General features: G+C 37.4%; 1 protein-coding gene, 1 long non-coding RNA gene and 1 pseudogene across 3 annotated transcripts; all 3 read right to left on the minus strand.

The window, feature by feature from the left end:
* Positions 1-3,083: 3,083 nt before the first annotated feature.
* LOC107594242 (adhesion G protein-coupled receptor E1-like) lies at positions 3,084-3,589 on the minus strand. The gene is made up of 3 exons (XM_016284204.1): positions 3,576-3,589; positions 3,331-3,493; positions 3,084-3,163 (listed from the first exon to the last, which is right to left on the minus strand). Exons 1-3 carry the CDS (start codon positions 3,587-3,589, stop codon positions 3,104-3,106), a joined length of 237 nt encoding a protein of 78 aa, XP_016139690.1. The 3' UTR covers positions 3,084-3,103.
* A 7,113-nt stretch (positions 3,590-10,702) lies between these two features.
* LOC107594311 (adhesion G protein-coupled receptor E1-like) lies at positions 10,703-13,118 on the minus strand (annotated as a pseudogene).
* Positions 13,119-18,807: 5,689 nt separating this feature from the next.
* On the minus strand, positions 18,808-19,888 carry LOC107594243 (uncharacterized). 2 transcript variants are annotated; one of them, XR_001610155.1, is made up of 3 exons: positions 19,842-19,888; positions 19,659-19,709; positions 18,808-18,850 (listed from the first exon to the last, which is right to left on the minus strand). It is a non-coding gene; the product is annotated as an uncharacterized lncRNA (long non-coding RNA). The 2 variants fall into 2 exon arrangements; XR_001610156.1 differs by lacking the exon at positions 18,808-18,850 and adding an exon at positions 19,495-19,529.
* Positions 19,889-22,710: the final 2,822 nt, after the last annotated feature.

Here is a 22,710-nt window from a genome sequence, read left to right on the forward strand (position 1 = left end):
CGCCCCCACATGTCTACGTCACTATGTGGGAAGATTTGCATAATGCCGCCCAAATGTTCACGCAAAGAAGGCGTAATTTTTATTTTTTAAATATAAAATACAATTATTACTTTTAATGCTCAGTTATACCTGGACTTTACTAACACTGCACACATATCTGAATTGTTTTTCAAACCAGATCTTTAGGGGCTGACTGTTAAGTCTAAAAAAATATTTATCTGGTACAATATAGTAATGGCTTAACAAATAGAATAAAGCCATGAGAGTTTTAATATATACTGTATATATATATATTTTTTTGCTGTTTAGACTATAAACAAAATAATAAATTAAATGCACATTTACTGCCTGTCTGAACAAGAATTGAAAATACGTTTTCTGATCAGATCAGATCACTAAAACGATGAGCTCAAATTGTGAAAGAGTGATTCAATGTGTCATTTTCACACATACATTGACAGCCATATAGAGTCCTGACCTACACTGCATTAAAAGTCTGATGCAGATGCATGCAGTTTTGGTATTGAATTGTATGTGTTCAAATATTTGCAAAAGTGGCTTCAGGTCTGAAAACGTTATAATGAATTGGATTAATATCGTCTGTCAATTGATGTTTCAGTTTGCTTTACAATAGGAACGATCAGCAACGTTCAGACCACGTTTGAAGCCATCAGCTCAGCATGCATGGAAATAGCCTGCACACTTCTTAGATGTTGAGGTGCATGCTGTTGTGATTCTGTAATACCGTTGTAATGTATGTATTGTAATGTATGTCATGCAGTACACCTCTAAAGATGCTCTCTACACTCTGAAAAAGGTATTTAAAGAAGTAAACACATTCAAAGTCACAGAGAAAATCATAGAGTAGAAAATAACCTGAATACCACAAAAAGTATAATGCAAGAATTTAATGTCATTTAATCTGTATGTCTACCATAACATACAGTCCTGGAAGTCCTCAAAGACTGTATTACCACCATCGTAACCATTTAAAGACACAAGGTGGTGCTATTTTACTATTCTTCTAACTTACTTTTGCTTGTGCAATGAGAAAAGGTGTTTAGTTTTTGTCTTTATAATTTCAGGAAATCTCCTGGAATTGGTGAACATTGTCTACACTAATAACAGTTGAGTTTGGCTTGCTGAGAATAATGGAAAGGTAATGTTGTGCAATGCTGTTGTTGGAACTGATTGTGCATGACATTTAAATAAAAATGTTATGAACTATTAAAAAAAAATATATATAATAATAATAATCATATGGTTTTAACAACAACAAAAAAACAGCAACAAAAAAACACTGATCTATAAATGCACTTAAAATACACCCAAATGTCCATTAAAGAAAATAAATAATGTATGGTTTTAGCCAAAGCTTAGTCAATTGTCATATTTAATTATCAGTCAGTACTCAATGCAAAACAATTTTTCTAAATCAAAACAGGGGAAAAAATACTTACTTTTAAAAACAATGAACATCATAATGGAGTCTGATAGTCCACTGTGTTTAGATCAGGCATTGATTTCTGAAATAAATTAATAGACAAATAAATAACAGCGTGAGGGCGAAACACTGTCAGTTTAGCCAATTATAAATGAGTTACATGGGTGTAAATACTATTCTAAATAATAATACATTTTAATAAATAATAAATATAGTACATAACCAGCACCCTTCTGAGATGACAGAAAAAGTTAAGTCTGTTTGTTGCTTCCCGCTTATTAAAAATCTTTAATCACTGAGCCAGCCGTTCTCATGTTTGGGAATATTTCGGATTTTTAACACAGACTGAAAAATGTGCAAACCATCTCTGGACTGCATGATTTACACATTTGACTCAAGTGTGGGAGTGATTAAAACACTTTTGCGAACCTACATTTATAGATTTGTTTGCTATACTAAAAAAGTGGTGTAGAAACAGTTTTCACTTAGACATTGCTAGTAAATTTTGCAGTGAATTACAAAGAAGTAGGAAGTGACACTGAATTCAGTTATGTTTTCCTCCCCTTCTGTCTGTAAACCCTTTAACCATCTCTGACAGCTCTTTAATTTTGTTAATGTCCTCATTACACATAAATCACACCTCAGGACACATGAAGTATATCAAAGATTTAGATGACTTTAAAATAAAAGTTTTTCAATGTTTAGCCTAAATAGCATGAAACATGTACAGTATCGCAAACAGTGATTGAAGACAAAATTGCAAAAAAGTGCATTGATTGATAGTAACACTAAAGCAGTTCATTCTTATTTAAGCAGGGTCTCACCTGATATGACTTTACATGACGTGATCTTCACCCAACTAGACTGACTACACAGACACATTATTGTCAGATATTTATGACAGTTATCTGCTCATCTAACGAGGAAACTAACATATTTTTCAGTCCTTCCTGCTGAAATTCAAATTCATATTCAAAGAACTCATCAAGATGCACTTACAAAAACATGTCATATACAAAGATCACATTTCAGTATATTTATACATATTTAAATACACATTTCTAAAAAAAAATAAAAATCAAAGCACAGTCCTGATTTCTCCTTGTTACCATCTTAGACATCAATATTAGCCATGGTAAGTGGTTGTGATGAGTATGTTAGCATTTTATTATTAAAACCTTGACTGTGATAATATTATCATCACCATATATGTGTAGTAAGAAGACGGGGTTTGATTAAAATCTACCAATCATTCTAAACATTTACTAACAACTCAATAATGCTGAAAAGCTGAAAGGAAGCATTCATAGATTTTTTTCCTTAATGATTATTATCAAGAAAATAATTACAAATCACACTAAATATTCTTGTACAATAATATAGACAATTAAAGCAAACATAAATCACTCGAGGAGACTGAAGTACAGGATGAGTCAATGACCTCAACCAAGAAGAAAATAAGAAAAAACGAATAGTAAAAGACAATCAAAAACACAATTGATTAACATCAAAATTGATGACCACTATAAATTAATGTTAGGTTAATGACTATTATTTATAGATAGGAGCACAGATTTGCATGTAATATGTATTCTACTATAGTTGTATTTTACTTTATAATAATGGCACATTTGTCATTTTCAATTGGTGCTGTACTCCTCAGTGTTGTTTGCGTCCACAGCAAAGACATCTGAAGAACTTCCTGTACTGCTGCCTGACCTGAGCAAGAATGAAACGAGAGGAGCTGAGAGACTTCATTTAACCTCTGAAACTCATGAACCAGAATGGAGTTTGTTTATAATAAACAGGTAAGAAACTACTGTACTGCCACGGTGTCTGGAGGTTTATTGGTTCATTCATAGAGTATGGATGGAAAACATTCTGACCTCATTATTGAAGACACAGTAGATCAGGAAGATGAAGGTTCCCTGCTGGGAGTTCAAGATCAGGAAGAGGACCTCCAGCACCTCACTGACATTAGTGAAGAAACCCAGAATCCAGGAGCAGCCAAGAACCACAAACTGAGCCAGTGTTTTAAACACCATGATCCTGTGGAGAAAGAGAGATATTTCCTGTGTCTTTACTGACTGTGTATGTGGTTTTCTACAGAGTGATTCAATTATAATGTTACTTGGTTTGTTTCATCTGTGAAACTTCAGCGTTGAGAGTTTTCAGTTTGACCGCAAAGTAGAGTAATTCATCACCTTGTTTTCTTTTTAATATAAAACAAAGTCGTCAGAAATAAGAAATGCATTTACTGCTAGTATGACGCAAACTGGACCCAGAAACTCCAGATGAAGCCTTTATCCATTTTAGTTCAGCAGCTGTATAGAGAGAAAAAAATACAATATAGCCGAATGAACTTGTCAGAAATACTATTTCAAGTGTTGAAATACTACATATTTTAATATTGTGCATGACACTGATACAACCAGTGTATGTGTGTATATTTTATCATATACAGTGTTGGGGAAAGTTACTTTTAAAAGTAATGCATTACAATATTGCATTACTCCCTAAAAAAGTAACTAATTACGTTAGTTACTTTTTATGGAAAGTAATGCGTCATATTACTTTTGCGTTACTTTCGCGTTACTTTTTAAATATGAGCAGGGCTTGATTGTTTTTAATATAAGAAGTTCTATTTATAGCAAATATAAAAGCCCTTTCACACCAAAAAGTGTAATGAATAAACCTCAGGCTGAAGCAAAAGTAAATTCACGTCTGTACAGTAGAACGCAGGAGAAGAAACACTCTTCAGCAATAAAAAAAGGAAGCACAATTGTTAGTTTATCTAAAGTCATTTTTGCTAATTAGTATGGTTGAACTGGATCATCAAAGGTCAGCAGCAAAGACATTGGTTAATAAAATGGGATTAGATACATTTGTGTTATTTAACATATTTAATTATTGCAGGATTGCTTCATATTCTGAGTTTGCATTTCACTGTTTTAATTCATTTTGATTAATAATAAATCTGTTTTTTGTGAGTGGGATGAATTAATGCACACTCACATTTAGTCTAGAACTACAGTAGCATCATGTTCACACAGCGCACACAACGCCTCTGTACTTCCGATTTCCCAATATGGGGACATGAGACCTGTCAGTCAATAAATGGGAAAACAAAGTAACTGGCATTACTTTTTTGAAAAAGTAATGTGTTACTTTACTAGTTACTTGACAAAAGTAATCTGATTACGTAATTCGCGTTACTTGCAATGATTTACCCCCAACACTGATCATATAGCAGAGATGTCACAAAATCCCAGAGCTGATTTTTTTCCTTCTAATCAAATTAACTTAAACAACAACAACAACAACTCACTCTTCGCTGCCGTAGCCTTCAGGAACCAGACCGACAGACACACACACCACAACCAGAGCAACCACATATCCAATCACACACAGAAATCCACTGCTAAGCACCGCCCTCTTTTTGGAGCTGATCTGTGATAGGTTCTCCACACAGATGAAGAGCAGAACAGCTTCAATGAACATCCACACAAAGCCGGAGAGAAAGAGGAAGTGCATAAGGCCTGAGATCACGGCACACAACACCTGGAGGCCATGAGAGATGGTTATGATGATTCTTAGTGAGAATCACAGTGTTAAACATGTCATTTGATGTGTTGAAGAAGTCTGGCTTCAGTAGATTCTCCATTGTGTTGTAGCTCAGGAAAGCCACAGCAGCTGATCCTGTGAGACAGAAACAGGGGGTTTTCTCATGCATTGAATATGACTAGGCCATTTAGACGCATGTTCATATTTGTCTGACAACACTGATAATTTCGGTGGTCCGGTGCCTTACTCAAGTGTCTCACCTCAGTCGTGGTATTGAGGGTGGGGTACCGCTATACATTACAACCCGCAAAGAACTACGTAAGTATACTGAATTTACGGCGTACATTTCTGTAGTTATAGTGTACCTATAAAGAACATACGTGTAGGTAAAAGTGAACAATGTGTTACGTTTGGGTAATAAGGGGTAACAACCAGATATGCAACCTGCAAAGAACTGCGTAAGTGAACTGAAGTTACAGCATAATTTTTTATTTTTGTAATTATAGTGTACCTAATCAGTACCTCCCTGTAGGCATAAGGGAATAACATGCGACGTTTGGGGAATAAAGGGGTAACAACCTGTAAAATTACAAATAATTTATACTGTAAGTATTTTGAAACTAAGTGGTACCAATTCTAATATTACGTGGTATGTATGGCCTAAACAACAATCTTATGTTTGGGAGTGATTTAGAAAGACGATACTTTTTATAATTTTATATTGGTAGACCTATTTTATTATAGGCCTAAGTATTTTTAACCATTCTATTATTGCAGGAAACATGATGGAGATTACTGAACAACAAAACTGGACATCTAGTGAAATTAGTTAATGAGTTTATGCTATGATTTATAATTCACGAGTATACTTACTTTATGAAAGCTTATTTGTCGATCTCAGCTGAGTCACATCAGCAACCTTCCAACACCACTATCACCAAATAACTTTGCATGATATAGGTTCAATGCAGCTTAAAGCAAGCTTACCGTTTTCCAGCTGTTCGCAGAAACAATACACAATACCACATTTGTATTTCAGTGGATGTATACTGTGTGGCGAATCAGCTCATGGGGAAATATGAATAATTAATCATAACTAGTTATAATTAATTATAAATATTTAGATCCGCTGTAGATATTTAGCTGACCTCTCAGGGTCAACTGTCTGTCAATTCTAAGAACGTTAATTTCCTGGTTAAAGGAAATAACTGTCTTACTGTACAACTCTACACAGAGCTTGTAGCATATATCTGCTATATAAATGGTTTGATGTAATCTGAAGGTTCCAGTTGATCTTTGCTGAAGTTGGTTGATGAAAAAGAACCAGTTTGAGTCAGAGAATATTGTTGAATGGAGAAGACAAGGCCGAAGGCCTGGCACAAAACTTAGGAAGTCCTGGAGCCTTGGAGCTCACATCTTATCAAAACAGAACCACCGACTTCCCCCGACTAGTTCCATCATAAGCATGCATAGAATATTCTAAAAATATCAAAGAAAACATACACCATGACCTGAAGGATATGTGTGTTCATTCAAAGAAAGGTTTTCCTATGAATTAATTAGTAGAAAAGTCAGTTTCTGCTGTGAATTGTGGATTTCCTATGGAACATGTAGTGATTTTCCCTGCTTCGCATTCCATTAGGTTGTAAATGTATCTGGTGTCAGGGTTGCCATGGTAACCAGGGTTCTGGGCCCTGTTCACAGACATTTTGGCACCCAGTATGTTTATTGGGTGAGGGGTCTGTGAATGTTTGTTAATCTAATGAATAATTGATTTGTTAAATCAAATGACAAATGGTGTGTCTGATTGGTCCAGACGCTACAACTGTGATGTTTTTATAGCAAATAAAATTAGAGGGTTTGATTTGGCCATCAAACAATTAAATTAAAACTAGTGCAATATTTTTCTCTGTAATTACTGTGCAAATATACACTTGTTCTGTTTTTAAGTCTTGCTATGTGCTTGTTACCTCCTTGTTCCATGTAGTTAGAGGGTAAATGCAACAGTTGCGGGCTGTAATTTAAAGTGGTGCTTGTTCCCCCCTTGTTCCATGATGTAGTTACAGGGTAAGTGGCTACAACAAATTGCTCTGAAGCGATTGTTTATACAGTAGGTTATACATACATAGATTATATATCAGGTAATATATCAATAAACATATTTAATTCAAATATTGCTTGAAATTTACTATAGGCCTACTGCTGGGTTAAATGAACCCAAAATGGGGTTTTTAAATTAAAATGACCTACCTAACTTAAAATGGTAACAGTTTCTGTCAACAGTGTGCTGCACACACAATTTAAAGAAGACGACACTTTAGGCTGTACTATCCATCATCCAGAGTTGATAATGCTCAAAAAGATAAAAAGTTATAGACACTGAAGTGCCTTGAAAAAAATTTAACCACACTGAATGTTTTTTTTTCATATACAAATACATGAAATCAGTCCTTGAGCAATCCAGAAAAGTAATGGGTTGAAAGTCATGTATCATGAGTTTATATTTCAGATTTGAAGATATCATGAAAAATTAGATTCCTGCAGCCATTTTTCTGAGACTATGTCTAGTCCCCTCCACCCCCTGTTTGAGGAAAAATAGTCACCAAATGTAAGGTTCTACAAACTGTTTTAGTCATACATACCACTGCATACTTTTTAAATTATAAAATAATAGACTGAATCTTAGACATTGTATAAATGATTTATTTGAGCACTAGAAAAAAACTAAAAGAATAATTTGAGTAATAAAAATAAATAAAAAATAAGAGAGAGAAAAAAGAATTAGCTTTGTATGTCAAGTACATACTCTGATTGCCAGACATACAGCATTCACACTGACTGCTGGTTATACAATCAGTAATCACATGCTGATGGCCTATCATCTGTCATTACAGATGGTAATCATACAGATGGCTGGCCATAATGTCAATAGTCACACTCTTATGGCCGTTCATATAGACAGCATTCACACTGATAGCTGGTCATTCAGTCAGTAACCACACGCTGATGTGCGGTCATACAGATACAGCCACATTCCCCACAAAACACACACACACACACATATGAAAAATGTTGAATAGGGGAAAAAAGTTTATTACAGATAAAAAATTATTTGTGCAAAAAGCTGATTGCTAAGTTACGCCGCCATCAGATGACAGGTGCATCACAGCGTGCATCACAAGCCATCACAAGAGAGCGCCAGGTTTTTAAATAAACAAGATTCCGCGTATCTTTGCCTTTTTTTTAGTGGATGGTTTGATTCTGTTTGTGACACTCTATGCTACAAAACCATGTTGTTTTTTACTACCAATACACATTTTTTTGAGCGCAAGTTATTCCATAACAGATGCAAACAATAACTCTCTCCGAAGAAATAAGACGCAAACAAAGCAATATCCATCCATATTACAACATTATTGTTTTGTTGGATTAAAAGTGCTCTATGGGATGTTGTTCTGTACTTTCTAACTAAACCAGGATTTACAGCTGTGGATGCGTTTATGACTCGTTATTACGATGAATCTTGTATGTACTTGTATGTATGTATCCGAGAAAAGCTACGAAAGCCTGAAAAATAAGATGTCATACTGAACAGTCCTGGTGGCAAGCTGGAGTGTATGGGCCAGATGAGCACAAAAGTAAGTGTAAAAAAAATATGTACTTGATGAATGGATATGTGGGGAGAGGAGCCCACATTGGAAATCTGCTGGGACACAGTGCTGCAATTCAAATGGGGGTAATAAAAAGAATAGATGAAATAAGAGAAAGTGTGTCCGGCTCTTTGGGACTGATGGCATGTGAACCAGTTAAAATAATGCTCAAAAATACAGTGGAGCTGTACAGTGTCCATATAGCTCATAGAGTACCAATCCCAATGCTAATGAGTGTCAAACAAGAACTGGATAGGATAGAGCGGCTGGGTGTGATTGAAGAGGTTTCTGAGCCCACCCCATGGTGTGACCCAATGGTGCCAGTCGCCAAAAGGAATGGAGACTTAAGGATATGTGTCAACCTCAAATGATTAAATGAAACTGTCATCCACAAAAAGTATGTTCTGCCAACCTTGTATGACATCACTTCTAAACTGGCGGAGGCGACAGTCTTTTCTAGTCTGGATGCGGCCAGCGATTTCTGGCAGATTCCGCTAGATGACGCCAGCAAGAGGGCATCAGGCCCGACTCGGAAAAGGTTTGTGCTATTCGTGACCTCAGCAAACCCCAAAATCTGACTGAGTTAAAGTGGATGCTGGGCATGATTAATTATCTGTGCCGTGTGTCGTACAGATTTTAATATCAGACATGGTGGGGGAAATTACGTTACACAGCACATTAAATCAAAATGGCACAATAACTCAGCGGTGGCACAGAAGAGCACATACAGGCCATTTCGACCTTCATCACTAAAGGGATCCTCCATGAGGTCTGTTTCAGATTTATGGCCATACAAAGTCTTAAATGGTACAACAATATCACGCAGAACACAGAGCTGTAAATGTGAACTGGTGGATCGACAAGAAGATAATGAATTATAAAAATCTATATAGCCAACACTAAGATTTATATTTTACTGAATGAATGTAATTGTTTGATAATAATTGTTTAAATTAATATAATAGTTTATTCTTTTATTCTTTTATTCTTAACGGTAAAATGGCTGGGGGAGTTCTGTTATCACTCTAATATTGCACTCTTATCAGCCATTCAGATTCCAGGACCAGAAAGAACTGTTGTATATTGTAAGAACTCACCACTGGACTGTTAATTTACCTCCTGGTCAACAGGTGGCGCCTCTCTCCAGGTTCCTGCTGATTACTAACATTCATTAAGCCTGATGTGAGACACCTGTGTTTAGCCCTATATAAGTGGGTTAGGTCATGCTTTATTGTTCAGTCTTGAGCCTATGTTACCAGTTGCCTGCTGAAAGTTAAATCTGTTTTGTTGAAGTTCTTTGACTCTAGTTTCTGCTTTGCTTTTCTCTGTTTTTGGAAGCTCTGCTTTTGTTTTTGTTGCACTTTTCTTCAGTAAAGATTGCCTTTTGCTGGAGATCAATGACTCCCTGTTTTTTGCTACTTCTGCTCTTGAGTTCTTTAATTGGGGAGTTAGCTCAATCAGTAAACTCAGTAACTTTGAATGTGAGAGACCTGGGTTTGAGCCCCATCTAGAACAACCCTGTTACATATATATATATATATATATATATATATATATTTGCTACACATACTGTGTTAGATAACTCAGACTGTGTTAGATAACTGTTGTCCTTTTGTTGGTTTAATTGCTTCTATTGTCCTCCTCATTCAAGTCACTTTGGATAAAAGCATCTACTATATGAAAATGTCTATCCTAACTACGGTCTATGGGTCCTTACAACACACGCAATCAAGTGGAAGCTTTATAATCTTGACAATAAATTGTAATTATGCAAGTTTAACAATTTTATTTTTTGAGATAATACATAACTCGTAATACATAACTCAAAGTTTCCTTTAATGATGATCCCACACAATGTAAAGGAGTCTGTGAACACAGACTTTGTGTCCTCTGCAAAGGAAAACCTTGAGTAAAGAGAGCTACATCAAAAGAACATCAATAGTACATTAGTACAGCTGTAATATTGGGACACTCGTAACATGTTTTTTCTAACATTGATTCTGTTGTGTATTTTACTGTACGTATAACAACCTGAAATAATAATGGCACTTCAGCAGTACTTTTTTTTCCTTAACATGATTCTGTGGTCCTCAGTGTTGTTTTTGTCCACTGCAAAGACATCTGAAGAACTTCCTGTACTGCTGCCTGACCTGAACAAGAATGAGACGAGAGGAGCTGAGAGACTTCATTTATCCTCTGAAACTCATGAAGCAGAATGTTTGTTAATGATAAACAGGTATGAAAAGGTGTTTAAAGAGGTGTGCATATTCAGACGTAAACACTGATGCTTTTTTTCTTCTTATACTGTCTCCTTTATACTTATACTGCTTTATTGGTGTATTTATAGAGTAGGACAGAAAAATGTCTGACCTCATTATTGAAGACACAGTAGATCAGGAAGATGAAGGTTCCCTGCTGAGAGTTCAAGATCAGGAAGATGATCTCCAGCACCTTACTGACATTAGTGAAGAAACCCAGAATCCAGGAGCAACCAAGAACCACAAACTGAGCCAGTGTTTTAAACACCATGATCCTGCGGAGAAACAGAGAAATAAAGTGTTAATGTGTCTTTATTGACTACATGTTCTTTTTTATAGACTGATTAAATCATGTGAGTCATAATGTTTGTTACTTGGTTTGTTTTATCTGTGAAACGTCAGAGTTGAGATTTTTGAGAGTTGAGTTCAGAGTGATGACGATCTTGATGAAAAGAATCGTGTTTGACTGCAAAGTTTAAAAAAAAACAGTAATTAATTCCATTGTTTTCCTTTTAATACAAGAAAAAATAAATGATGTGTTTACTGTTAGTATCATGCAAACAGGTCCCAGAAAACTTGAGATGAAGCCTTTATCCATTTTTATCCAGCACCTGTTTGGAGGAAGATAAAGTAATGTAATCAGTAAACAAACATGGATGAAGATGTTGAGCAATGAATGACTCCAACTGAACTCACATTTCACTTCCGTAGCCATTAGGATCCACCACAACAGACACGGCCACCACAACCAGAGCAACCACATATCCAATCACACACAGGAATACTCTGCTAAGCACCGCCCTATTAATGGAGCTGATCTGTGATAGGTTCTCCACACAGATGAAGAGCAGCACAGCTTCAATGAACATCCACACAAAGCCGGAGAGAAAGAGGAATTGCAGAAGGCCTGAGATCATGGCACACAACACCTGGAGACCATGAGAGACGGTTATGAGGATTCTCAGTGAGGCTGTGCTGAGCTGTAGGGCTCCTTCATCATTCTCACCTGCTGAGGCTGTATGAGGCTCAGGAACTGCTGTGTGAGCAGGAACAGAAAGTGAGCCAACAGAAGACTGATGCAGATGTTGATTCGAGCCACATTATTCACTCTAGGACTCCACCGACAAAGATGGTGTTAACTGTGTCTTTTGATGTGTTGAAGAAGTCTGGCTTCAGTAGATTCTCCATCGTGTTGTAACTCATGAAAGCAACAGCAGCTGATCCTGTGTGACAGAAACTCATAAATAAATGTCCATTCAACAAAACAACACTACAGTACTACTAATAATAAGATCCTAAGTAAATGTGATTTAGTGGTATTTTGTCTCTTTTTTCACTTTTTTTTTTGATAAAATCACATCAAGGCATTTAATGTACTTGTTCCATTGTTGTTCTTGGCGATCCCAATGAGATCAAGGTCCACAGAAGAATTTGTTGTGTCGAGTCGAGGGATTTTATCTAAGGTGATCTGTGGTCCAACCATGAAGACTTGAACCTCTGATTTAAAAAGACAGTCATGTGAATGAAACCATATTAAAAATAAGGTCATGTAAAAAAAGTCAAAAGTTATTTTACAGGTTTTCTAGACTTGAGCACATTATGTCAGTGACTTCACAGTCTATTCATAGTTTGGTTTTCACTTACCCACAGTGTCAAGAGTAAAATTGACATAGTCACTTGTGTTTGTTGGTATCACCAGCATGGACACGAGTTTCTCGCTGGCTTTTAACACACGGTTTCCATGTAACACCAGTTTATCTGAGTCAGTTGACGAAGAGTCTAAAACCTTCTCTGAAGCATTGAGGACCACATCCAAAATTTTTGTCACATCCTATTGTTAGTGATCATAAAAATAGGATTATTTGTAAAATTGGAACAAAAGAATGAAAGCATCGCTACAGTATCAGCCATATACATGACAAATAATGATGGTTTTTGTCCTTTTTCTCTTACGGTCAAAGGAAGCACTTGAGCTGTCAAGTTCTCTATCTGGCAAAGAAGATTTTCACATTTTCCTGTGGTCTGAAATCACAAATAAGCTTTATAAGTAAAAGGTATTTTGTTTAGGATTTCTTTCTTTCTTTGGTTAATTTTTGGTACACAAAACGGTGTACTCTGCATTATTGTGTTGTTGGTATGAGTCCGGCCCCCTAATCACAATATCAGAAACTCATCTCAACTTACCTTACAATCTTCCAACATTGTGGTATTCAGACGTTGTGAATCTAGAATGAGAAAACTCCACATTAAATAAATATAAGTTATATAAGTATAGCCTATGACTATGATCAGACTGTTGAATTTGTGGTCATGAGATCTGTAACAATGGCTGTCAATGGCTGAATTAATGTGTCAGGGTTCTGAGTGAGAGAGAAGACCCAAACACAGGATAAGTGGAGGTAAGGTTTATTAACAGGGCAAGTAGACAAGGCACAAGAAGGTAAGAAAGGGCATAAGAAGGGCAGGGCACACAATAGTGATGTTTGATTATTGAATGAATCGTTCTTTTGAGTCAGTACTCAGGAAGTAACCAGTTGAGCCGTTCACAAATCAAACTGAATCGAACTTTACTTCCGGGTTGATGATGTAAGATGCACAGCTGAAGCAGCGCGCTCGATTTAAATAGAAACTCATGAGCCTGTTCAACCACCTGTCAAAGTTTGCAGTGGATTACCGAGGATTATAACTAGTGAGCTATTGACATTATGCACATGTGTGTGTATGACCAAGGACTTGACACACAGTATAAGTTTAATAACAAACAAAATGTATGGGAAATATAAAAATATAAATATAATAAATAACCTGGAAATATATAAATAACCTGGAAATAAAACTGAACATGTGTATGTGTCAGTGACTGTTTCTAAATAAACTGCAACATTAACAAGAAATTGTCAACAAAACAGAAAGGGATAAAAGGAAGTCCGGCATAATCCTACCCGCAGATGTACAGTGGCTTTTAAGTGTGACAAATATGCAAAAAATTAAAAAAACAGGAAGGGGGCAAAAACCTTTTCACACCACTGTAGATGTTATAGAAGTGACTGGTTCTAGAGGAACTGGAACAGTAACAGGTGGAAACAGATGTTAAATCAAATTCAGATGATGAAGTTAAGTGTTCTTCATGAAGAAGATCATTATGAGGGGTTTCGTTAGAAAGGCCACGTCCAGTCCACTCACCTGTAGAAGTAAATGACTGTAGGTAAATGACCAGCGATATTTACAAGATGGAATATGGTGCCAATTCAGATTCATGAAGGCACTAATAATTATGGAGGGTTGTGTTTCAATATTACAGTCCTGTGAAACACTATCCTCACCTGTAGATGTTGAAAGTATAGATGTGGAAGTGACCGGCTGTAAAGAAACTAAAACAAATGGAATCATGTTAAATCAGAATCAGATGCTGAATCACTGTGCTCTTCATTAAGACAATAATAACTATGGACAGCTCTGCTTTAATATTACAGTGCAGTCCAGCATCATCCTCACCTGTAGTAGTAGAAATGGTAGATGTTGTGGAAGTGATTGGCTGTAAAGAGACTGAAAAAATAACAAATAAAAACAGACGGTAAATTGGAATCAGATGCTGAATTAATTTTTCATGAAAAAAATAAACAAACAACAACAAAAAAACATTATGAGTGGTTTCTTTTAAAAGGTTACATTCAGTCTAGCATAATACTTACCCGTAGTAGCGAGACTGGTAGATGTTGTGGAAGTGACCGGCTGTAGAGGAACTGAACCAATAACAGATGGAAACAGATGTCAAATGAGACGCAAAGGATGAACTAATGAGTTCCCCTTCTAGGGAACTCCACGCTGCGTCCTTTAGCGGACACAATGGGGAATGCTGCCAGCATTACCGGTGTCTAAAGCACGTGTGAAACAACACCAATCCTATTGGTCCACGTGACCCGTGACGTCATTGGTGGATGCCCGGAAGCTGAATACTTCACCAACTTTTGTTGCCTTCATGACAATGGTTCTGGTTCCAGTCCCGGTTCTGTTTGAAGTGCGTGTGAGAGACCAAGGCAGGTGAGCGTTGTAGAAAGTGTGTGCCTCCGTGCCCGAGAACACTTGAAGACACACAATATCTATATGTGTCATGTGTCTTGGTCAGGGGCTTGTGCATTCGGTGCTCTGAATGTGCACATTGTGAGTGTTTCCAATGAGAAAGCTCCGTTTGCACTTGTCCCTCTTCTCGAGAGATGAGTAACAAGCGTCTGTTCATGGGTTTCAGATACTCTTTTTAGGAGTTTTTGATCCTGCATATAGTCTCGCTGGGTGTGGATATATTTAAATACTCTGTTGAGAGATGCTTGCAATCTTTCTCTCCCAGGGTGTTTCAACACATAGAGTGGTTATGGGGAATGTTCCTTCCTGTGTTGGGCCGGATGGGTTTAGGAGTGGGCTGCCTCCCCAGGCTTCTGGGTATTTTTAAGTGGGTGGTACCTCTGAATCCCTCTTAGTAAGTTTGGGCTGAGTAGAATGCTTCCCCCTCTTCAGGGCTTTAAGTGAACAGCCTCTGCTCAGAGTGTAGCTGTCTGTGGATGGTTATGCTCCAGCTCAAGCTTGCTTTGCTCTGGAATATAGCGGTCTGAGGGCAGCTATGTTCTATCCTGGCTTCTATAACTAGGTTGGGTTCCCCTTTGGCACAAGCTCTCTCAAGTAAGCGCTGAAGTCTTCTTTAGGAATCTGCTATTCGAGGATAGCTGTGTTCCAGCTTGGAGATTGCTCCCCTTTTAGGGTTTTTAAGTAGTGGTCTTCTTGAGCCCCTTGCCTAGACTGTGCTGTCTCCCCTTCTAGGTCTTAGGTCACTTCGTGGTCTGGGCAAACTTTAGCCTTATCTGAGGGAACTGCTTTTCCAAGATAGATGTGTCCAACCCTCTAGTGTTATGGTCACTGCTTACATCAGGCTTTGATCTTGGACTAAGATGTTTATGTGTTCACTCTTTAGCAAATCATTTACTGATGGTCCGGATCTCCCTCTTGTGAGCTCCTGATCGAAAACACAGTGCTTCGTTAGCCTACTGTGGGACTGACACTGATTGGGGACCTCCTTAGTATAGCCATCTGAGGGTGGATATATTCCAGCCATTGCTATGACAGGATGGCTTACTTAATACAGCTATCTGAGGCTAGCTGTGTTTTAACTGGCGAGTTCCAATGAGCCCTCTCCTGGAAACATAGCTATCTGAGAGCTATGTGCTAGCTGTTCCCCTTTCCTAGAGCCTAGCTATCTGAGCATAGCTATGTGCTAGCTCAGTGATTACTCCCCTGCTTAGGGTCTTAAGTAGCGGTCTCCTTGAGCCCTTACCTAGACAGTGCTGTCTCCCCTGCTAGGGTTGTAAGTAGATAGCCCACTCTCTGTGATCTGGGTAGTTTCAGTCGGTCCCTCTTTTGGTAGCCCCTTCCTAGGTACATAGCTATCCTCAGATATCTGAGGATAGCTCAGTGACTGCTCCCCTTCTTAGGGTCTTTAAGTAGTGGTCTCCTTGAGCCCTTGCCTAGACAGTGCCATCTCCCCTGCTAGGGTTGTAAGTAGATAGCCCACTTTCTTTGGTCTGGGCAGCTTTGCAGGAAGGCCTTACTTGGCTATTTGGGCTAGCTACGAGCCTTCATAAGACCCTTAGGATATAGCTATCTGAGGAAAGCTGTGTTTTAGCTCAACAGCTACTTTCCCTAATTAAAGGGTTAGTTCACCCAAAAATTAAAATTAGGCTGCGTTTTACTCACCCCCGAGGCATCCTAGGTGTACATGACTTTCTCCTTTCAGACAAATCCAGTCAGAGTTATATTAAAAATGTACTTTGATCTTTCAAGCTCTATCATTGCAATATATAAATATATATATATATATATATATATATATATATATATATACTGTATATATATATATAATACCGATATAAGCCAAGAGGAGACTGGTTTTTAAAAACAAATGTTGGTTTTCATGAGACTCACCGGCGCATGCGCAACGCTGACCTCATACGTCATGCTCCCGGAACTGCTTCTGTGTTCAACTGGTGGCGCAGCGTGGAGTTCCCTAGAAGCGGAACATCTGGGGTTGCGCATGTAACCATGGTTCCCCGAGAGGGAACAAGACACTGCATCCCCTCGCCATGCCTTCGGCCTGCCTGTTTACGTCTCTTTCAGACAACTAAGTTGGTGACGTATTCAGCAGGTGCCCTTTTATTCTTCCGGGCATCTGCCTTTGACGTCACGGGCCATGTGGACCAATAGGATTGGCATTGTTTTACACGTGCTTCAGACACTGGTCATGCTGGCAGCATTCCCCATTTTGTCTGCTAGAGGACGCAGCGTCTCTTCCCTCTCGGGGAACCATGGTTACATGCGTAACCCGAGACGTTCTTCATGAAAAAGATTATTATGATGCGTTTCTTATGAAAGCCCAAGTTCAGTCTAGCATCATGCTCACCTGCAGTAGTGGGACTGGTAGATATTGTGGAAGTGACTGTAGGTAAATTACCTGTAATATTTACAAGATGGAATAAGATGACAATTTAGATTTAGATGAAGTACTGTGCTCTTCATGAAGAACAGAAAATCACCATGAGCGAGTTCCTTTAAAAGGCCACATTAAGTTTTGCATCATCCTCACCTGTAGAAGTAGAACTGCCAGATGTTGTGGATGTGACCGGCTGTAAAAAGGCTGAAAAAATAACAAATGAAAGCAGATGATAAATCAGAATCTGGTGCTGAATTACTGTATACTTCATGAAAAAAAAATCATTATGAGGGGTTTCTTTTTAAAGGATAGATTCAGTCAAGAATCATCCTCACCTGTAGATGTTGTGGAAGTGACCAGATGTAGGGGAACTGAAACAATAACAGATGTTGAATCAGAATCAGATGCTCAATTACGGTGTTCTTCATGAAGACAATATTAATTATGGAAAGTTGTACTTCAATATTACAGTGCAGTCCAGCATCATCCTCACCTGTTGAAGTAGAACTGGTAGATGTTGTGGAAGTGACCGGCTGTAAAGAGACTGAAACGGAAAAAAATAAAAAGTGCAAACAGATGTTAAATCAGAATCAGATGCTGAATTATTGTGTTCTTCATGAAGAAAAGATCATTATGAGGGGTTTCTTTAAAAGGTTATATTCAGTCTAGAATCATCCTCACCTGTAGATGTTGAATTAGTAGATGTTGTGGAAGTGACCGGCTGTAAAGAGACTGAAACAAAAACAAATGCAAACAGATGTTAAATCAGACTCAAATGCTGAATTATTGTGTTATTCATAAAATAAAATAAAAAAAAAACATTAAGAGGGGTTTCTTTTAAATAGTTACATTCAGTCCAGAATCATCCTCACCTGTGGAAGTAGAACTGGTAGATGTTGTGGAAGTGACCGGCTGTAAAGAAACTGAAACAAAAACAAATGCAAACAGATGTTAAATCAGAATCAGATGATCAATTAATGTGCTCTTCGTGAAGACAATATTAATTATGGACAGTGGTACTTCAATATTACAGTGCAGTCCAGCATCATCCTCACCTGTGGAAGTAGAACTGGTAGATGTTGTGGAAGTGACCGGCTGTAAAGAAACTGAAACAAAAACAAATGCAAACAGATGTTAAATCAGAATCAGATGATCAATTAATGTGCTCTTCGTGAAGACAATATTAATTATGGACAGTGGTACTTCAATATTACAGTGCAGTCCAGCATCATCCTCACCTGTGGAAGTAGAACTGGTAGATGTTGTGGAAGTGACCGTCTGTAAAGAGACTGAAAAAATAATGAAAACAGATGATAAATCAGAATTAGATGCTGAATTACGGTGTTATTCAAATAAAAATTGAAGGGTTTCTTTAAAAAGGTTACATTCAGCCCAGAATCATCCTCACCTGTAGATGTTGAACTAGTAGATGTTGTGGAAGTGACCAGCTGTAAAGAGGCTGAAAAAATAATAAAAACAGATGATAAATCAGAATTAGATGCTGAATTACTGTGTTATTAAAATTCAAATTGAGAGGTTTCTTTAAAAAGGTTACATTCAGTCCAGAATCATCGTCACCTGTAGATGTTGAACTAGTAGATGATGTTGAAGTGACCGGCTGTAAAGAAACTGAAAAGATAACAGATGGAAACAGATGTTAAATCAGACTCAAATACTGAATTTGTGTTATGAAAAAAAAAACATGAAGAAGGGTTTCTTTTACAAGGTTACATTCAGTCCAGAATCATCCTCACCTGTAGAAGTAGAACTGGTAGATGTTGTGGAAGTGACCTGCTGTAAAGAGACTGAAACAAAAACAAATACAAGCAGATGGTAAATCAGAATTAGATGCTGAATTACTGTGTTCATCATGAGAAAAAAAAATATTTTAAAAGGTTACATTCAGTCGAGAATTATCCTCACCTATAGATGTTGTGGAAGTGACCAGATGTAGAGGAACTGAAACAATAACAGATGGAAACAGGTGTTAAATCAGACTGGATGAGGATGAAATGAGTTCTTCATAAAGAAGATTATTATGATGGGTGTCTTATGAAAGCCCAAGTTCAATCTAGCATCATGCTAACCTGCAGTTGTGGGACTGGTAGATGTTGTGGAAGTGACTGGCTGTAAAGAGGCTGAAACAAAAACAAATGCAAACAGATGTTAAATCAGAATCAGATGCTCAATTACTGTGCTCTTCATGAAGACATTAATTATGGACAGGTGTACTTCAATATTACAGTGCAGTCCAGCATCATCCTCACCTGTAGATGTTGAACTAGTAGATGTTGTGGAAGTGACTGGCTGTAAAGAAACTGTAATGATAACAGAGGGAAACAGATGTTAAATCAGACTCAAATGCTGAATTACTGTGTTCATAAAAATAAAAAAAATCTTTAAGAGGGGTTTCTTTTAAATGTTTACATTCAGTCCAGCATCATCCTCACCTGTAGATGTTGAACTAGTAGATGTTGTGGAAGTGACCGGCTGTAAAGAGGCTGAAAAAATTATGAAAACAGATGATAAATCAGACTCAAATACTGAATTTCTGTTATTTATGAAAAAAAAAATAATGAAGAGGGGTTTATTTTACAAGGTTACATTCAGTCCAGAATCATCCTCACCTGTAGAAGTAGAACTGGTAGATGTTGTGGAAGTGACCGGCTGTAAAGAGGCTGAAACAAAAACAAATGGAAACAGATGTTAAATCAGACCCATATGCTAAATGATGTTCCTCATGAAGACACAAGTTATGGAGAAGCTTCTTTTGAAAGCCACATTCAGTTCAGAAACATGCTTACCTGTAGTAGTGGGACTGACAGATGTTGTGGAAATTACTGTCAAGAAACGACGTGTAATATTATCAGTGATAACATAACAATTTTTTGCAAGCCACAGTAACAAACTGACCCGTGGAAGTAAGACTGGGAGATGTTTTGGTAGTGAAATTATTTGTTTAATAAGTGCAAAAGCATTAGAAATTGCGAGTACAGGTGTAATTTACACCACTGCAAAGACTCAGTAAATATTCACTTATATTACATTAGCTATATTATATTACCACTTGAGATGGTCTCTGTTGTGATGGCTGTAAGAGCTGGTGTTAATGCTGCTAACATCTGAAAGTTTGGATGAACAGTAATTAATAAGCAAATTTCTCTTAATATATCTTGTACACGGGCACTCAAAATGCTAAATGCAAAAAAAAAAAAAAAAATGTCTGCCTTGATCTACAACTGTAGATCGTCTCTATTTAGAGAAATAAACACTCACACAACTGTTCAATTCTGCAGATCCACAAACATTCAGTCAAAACACACTCAACAGAGGAAACATCAGACTACATTACCAGCTGAGGTCATCTCTGGTCCGACTGTTGTATGAGTGCTGCTGATGTTAGTAACAGCTGAAAAAAAATGATGACTGATAAATATTAATGAATCAACGATCACACAAACAATACAAAGGGCTCAAGTAAATATAATCAGCTGCACAGAATGTTACAAAACAGTGAGTTATTATTACTCCGACATCATAATCCCAGTTGTGTCTGTGTAGTGGACTATTAAAGGAAGAGGGGTTCACACAAAATACATAAAAGTAAATCACCATTAAACTAGGAGAAGAATAGAGTGAACGTTATAGTTACCTACACAACGTGTACATATGAATAAAACACGCTGTCAGATTTTAATTGAAAGGATTATTATTGCCACTTTCATTAGACACCAGTGTATTTAACAAACTCAGAAACACCAGTGTGTATTTAACAAATGTCTGTTTTGCTAGCAATTAATTTAAATGTCTGAAACCTAAAATAAATGTTATGTGGTTGAAAACACTGAATAGCATCAGACAACGCATTTGAATTTAGCAGTGAATGTTCTAAATTAACCGGTGATGGTCCACATCGAAGGGGGGGGGGGGGGGGGGGGAGAGGGGTCAAATTGAATCTGAGATCCAACGGGTGTCCCTCGGTTGAAATTGCATTCAGTTTAGATTGCTTTCCGTGTTTAAAATCATATTCTGAGGGTGAAGGGGTGGGTCCTTCAGATCATTGCAGGGGGGCTTCAGAACATCAAAGGTGGGCTAAGCCCCCCAAGCCCCCCCCCCCCCTTGACACCAGGCCTGATTATAACCCTGTTTTCACCATTGAATAAACAAACAAAACAAAAAAAGGGGGTTATGGCAACTTTTCAAGTTCATGTTGTAATTCAGACTTATTTTCTTAGCATTTTCTTGCATTTCAGACTTTCTTTTCTCAGAGTTGTGTCTTTATTTATCACAGTTTTTGAGAGTCCTGCTGCTCTCATGCACTTTTTTTAACGCACACAGTAGAGCAACAGCTGAGATCAAGATTTTCAAATTAATTTGACGTCACAGTCAAAACACACTCAACAGAGGAAACATCAGACTACATTACCAGCTGAGCTCGTCTCTGGTCCGACTGTTGTATCGGTGCTGCTGATGTTAGTAACAGCTGAAACAAATGATGACTGATGAATATTAACGAAAAGAGACACAAGTAATACAAAAAGCACATGAAAATATAATTACCTGCACAGTAGCATGAATAACGGTGAGTTATAACTAACCAACTTATAGACATGCACACAGATATGATCATGTGATAGGAGCAGCATTTATTTCATGCATGATTTAGATTTGTGATTTATCAAATGAATCACAATTGAAATACTGAAATCAAATGATTTATGATGTTTGTGAATATTTAACTCCTATCCTGATTTTTTTCTCCTGTGAAGTGACATACTTCTCTCTGGTGGAGAATGCTGGATTTTCTCAATCATTTAGTTTGCTTAAACTCCACCCCTGTGTGCTCACAATTCTTGAGTGAGAACCAAGTCCCTTCCCTGCACTGTTTCTTATCCAATAATCGGTTAAACTTCGATGTATAACTGTTCCTGACATTTGCATTAACAGCTACAGGTCAGAAAATAAGTCACAGTGTGTTATATTACCAGTTGAGATGGTCTCTGTTGTGACAGCTGTAGAGCTGGTGTTAATACTGCTAACATCTGAAAGTTTGGATGAACAGTAATTAATAAGCATCATGAACAGCATAATGAAATGGGGCTGAAGCTGTGATGCTTTTTTTTCTTTCAAAAAAAGCACCAAAAGCACCACAACAGCACTCTTCTGATGTCGTACAGTATCTTTGTGAGGAACAGACTGAAATTTAAGTTGTTTTTCACTCATAAATTCCTCTCCTCCAGTGTTCTGAAATGGACTACAAAAGTTGTGTAGATTTGACTATAAAAATGCCTCAGCAGCATCGTGTTTCCCCCAGCACCC

Source organism: Sinocyclocheilus grahami, unplaced genomic scaffold, assembly GCF_001515645.1.
Source record: "Sinocyclocheilus grahami isolate Dianchi unplaced genomic scaffold, SAMN03320097.WGS_v1.1 scaffold181.1, whole genome shotgun sequence".
Taxonomy (NCBI): Eukaryota; Metazoa; Chordata; class Actinopteri; order Cypriniformes; family Cyprinidae; genus Sinocyclocheilus; species Sinocyclocheilus grahami.

Excerpts from the sequence above, each read along its gene's own strand:
- LOC107594242 (XM_016284204.1), bottom strand. Across the intron at positions 3,164-3,330 it reads ACTGTGTCTTCAATAATGAG|GTCAGGCAGCAGTACAGGAA; the intron begins GTCAGAATGTTT and ends ATTCTTGCTCAG.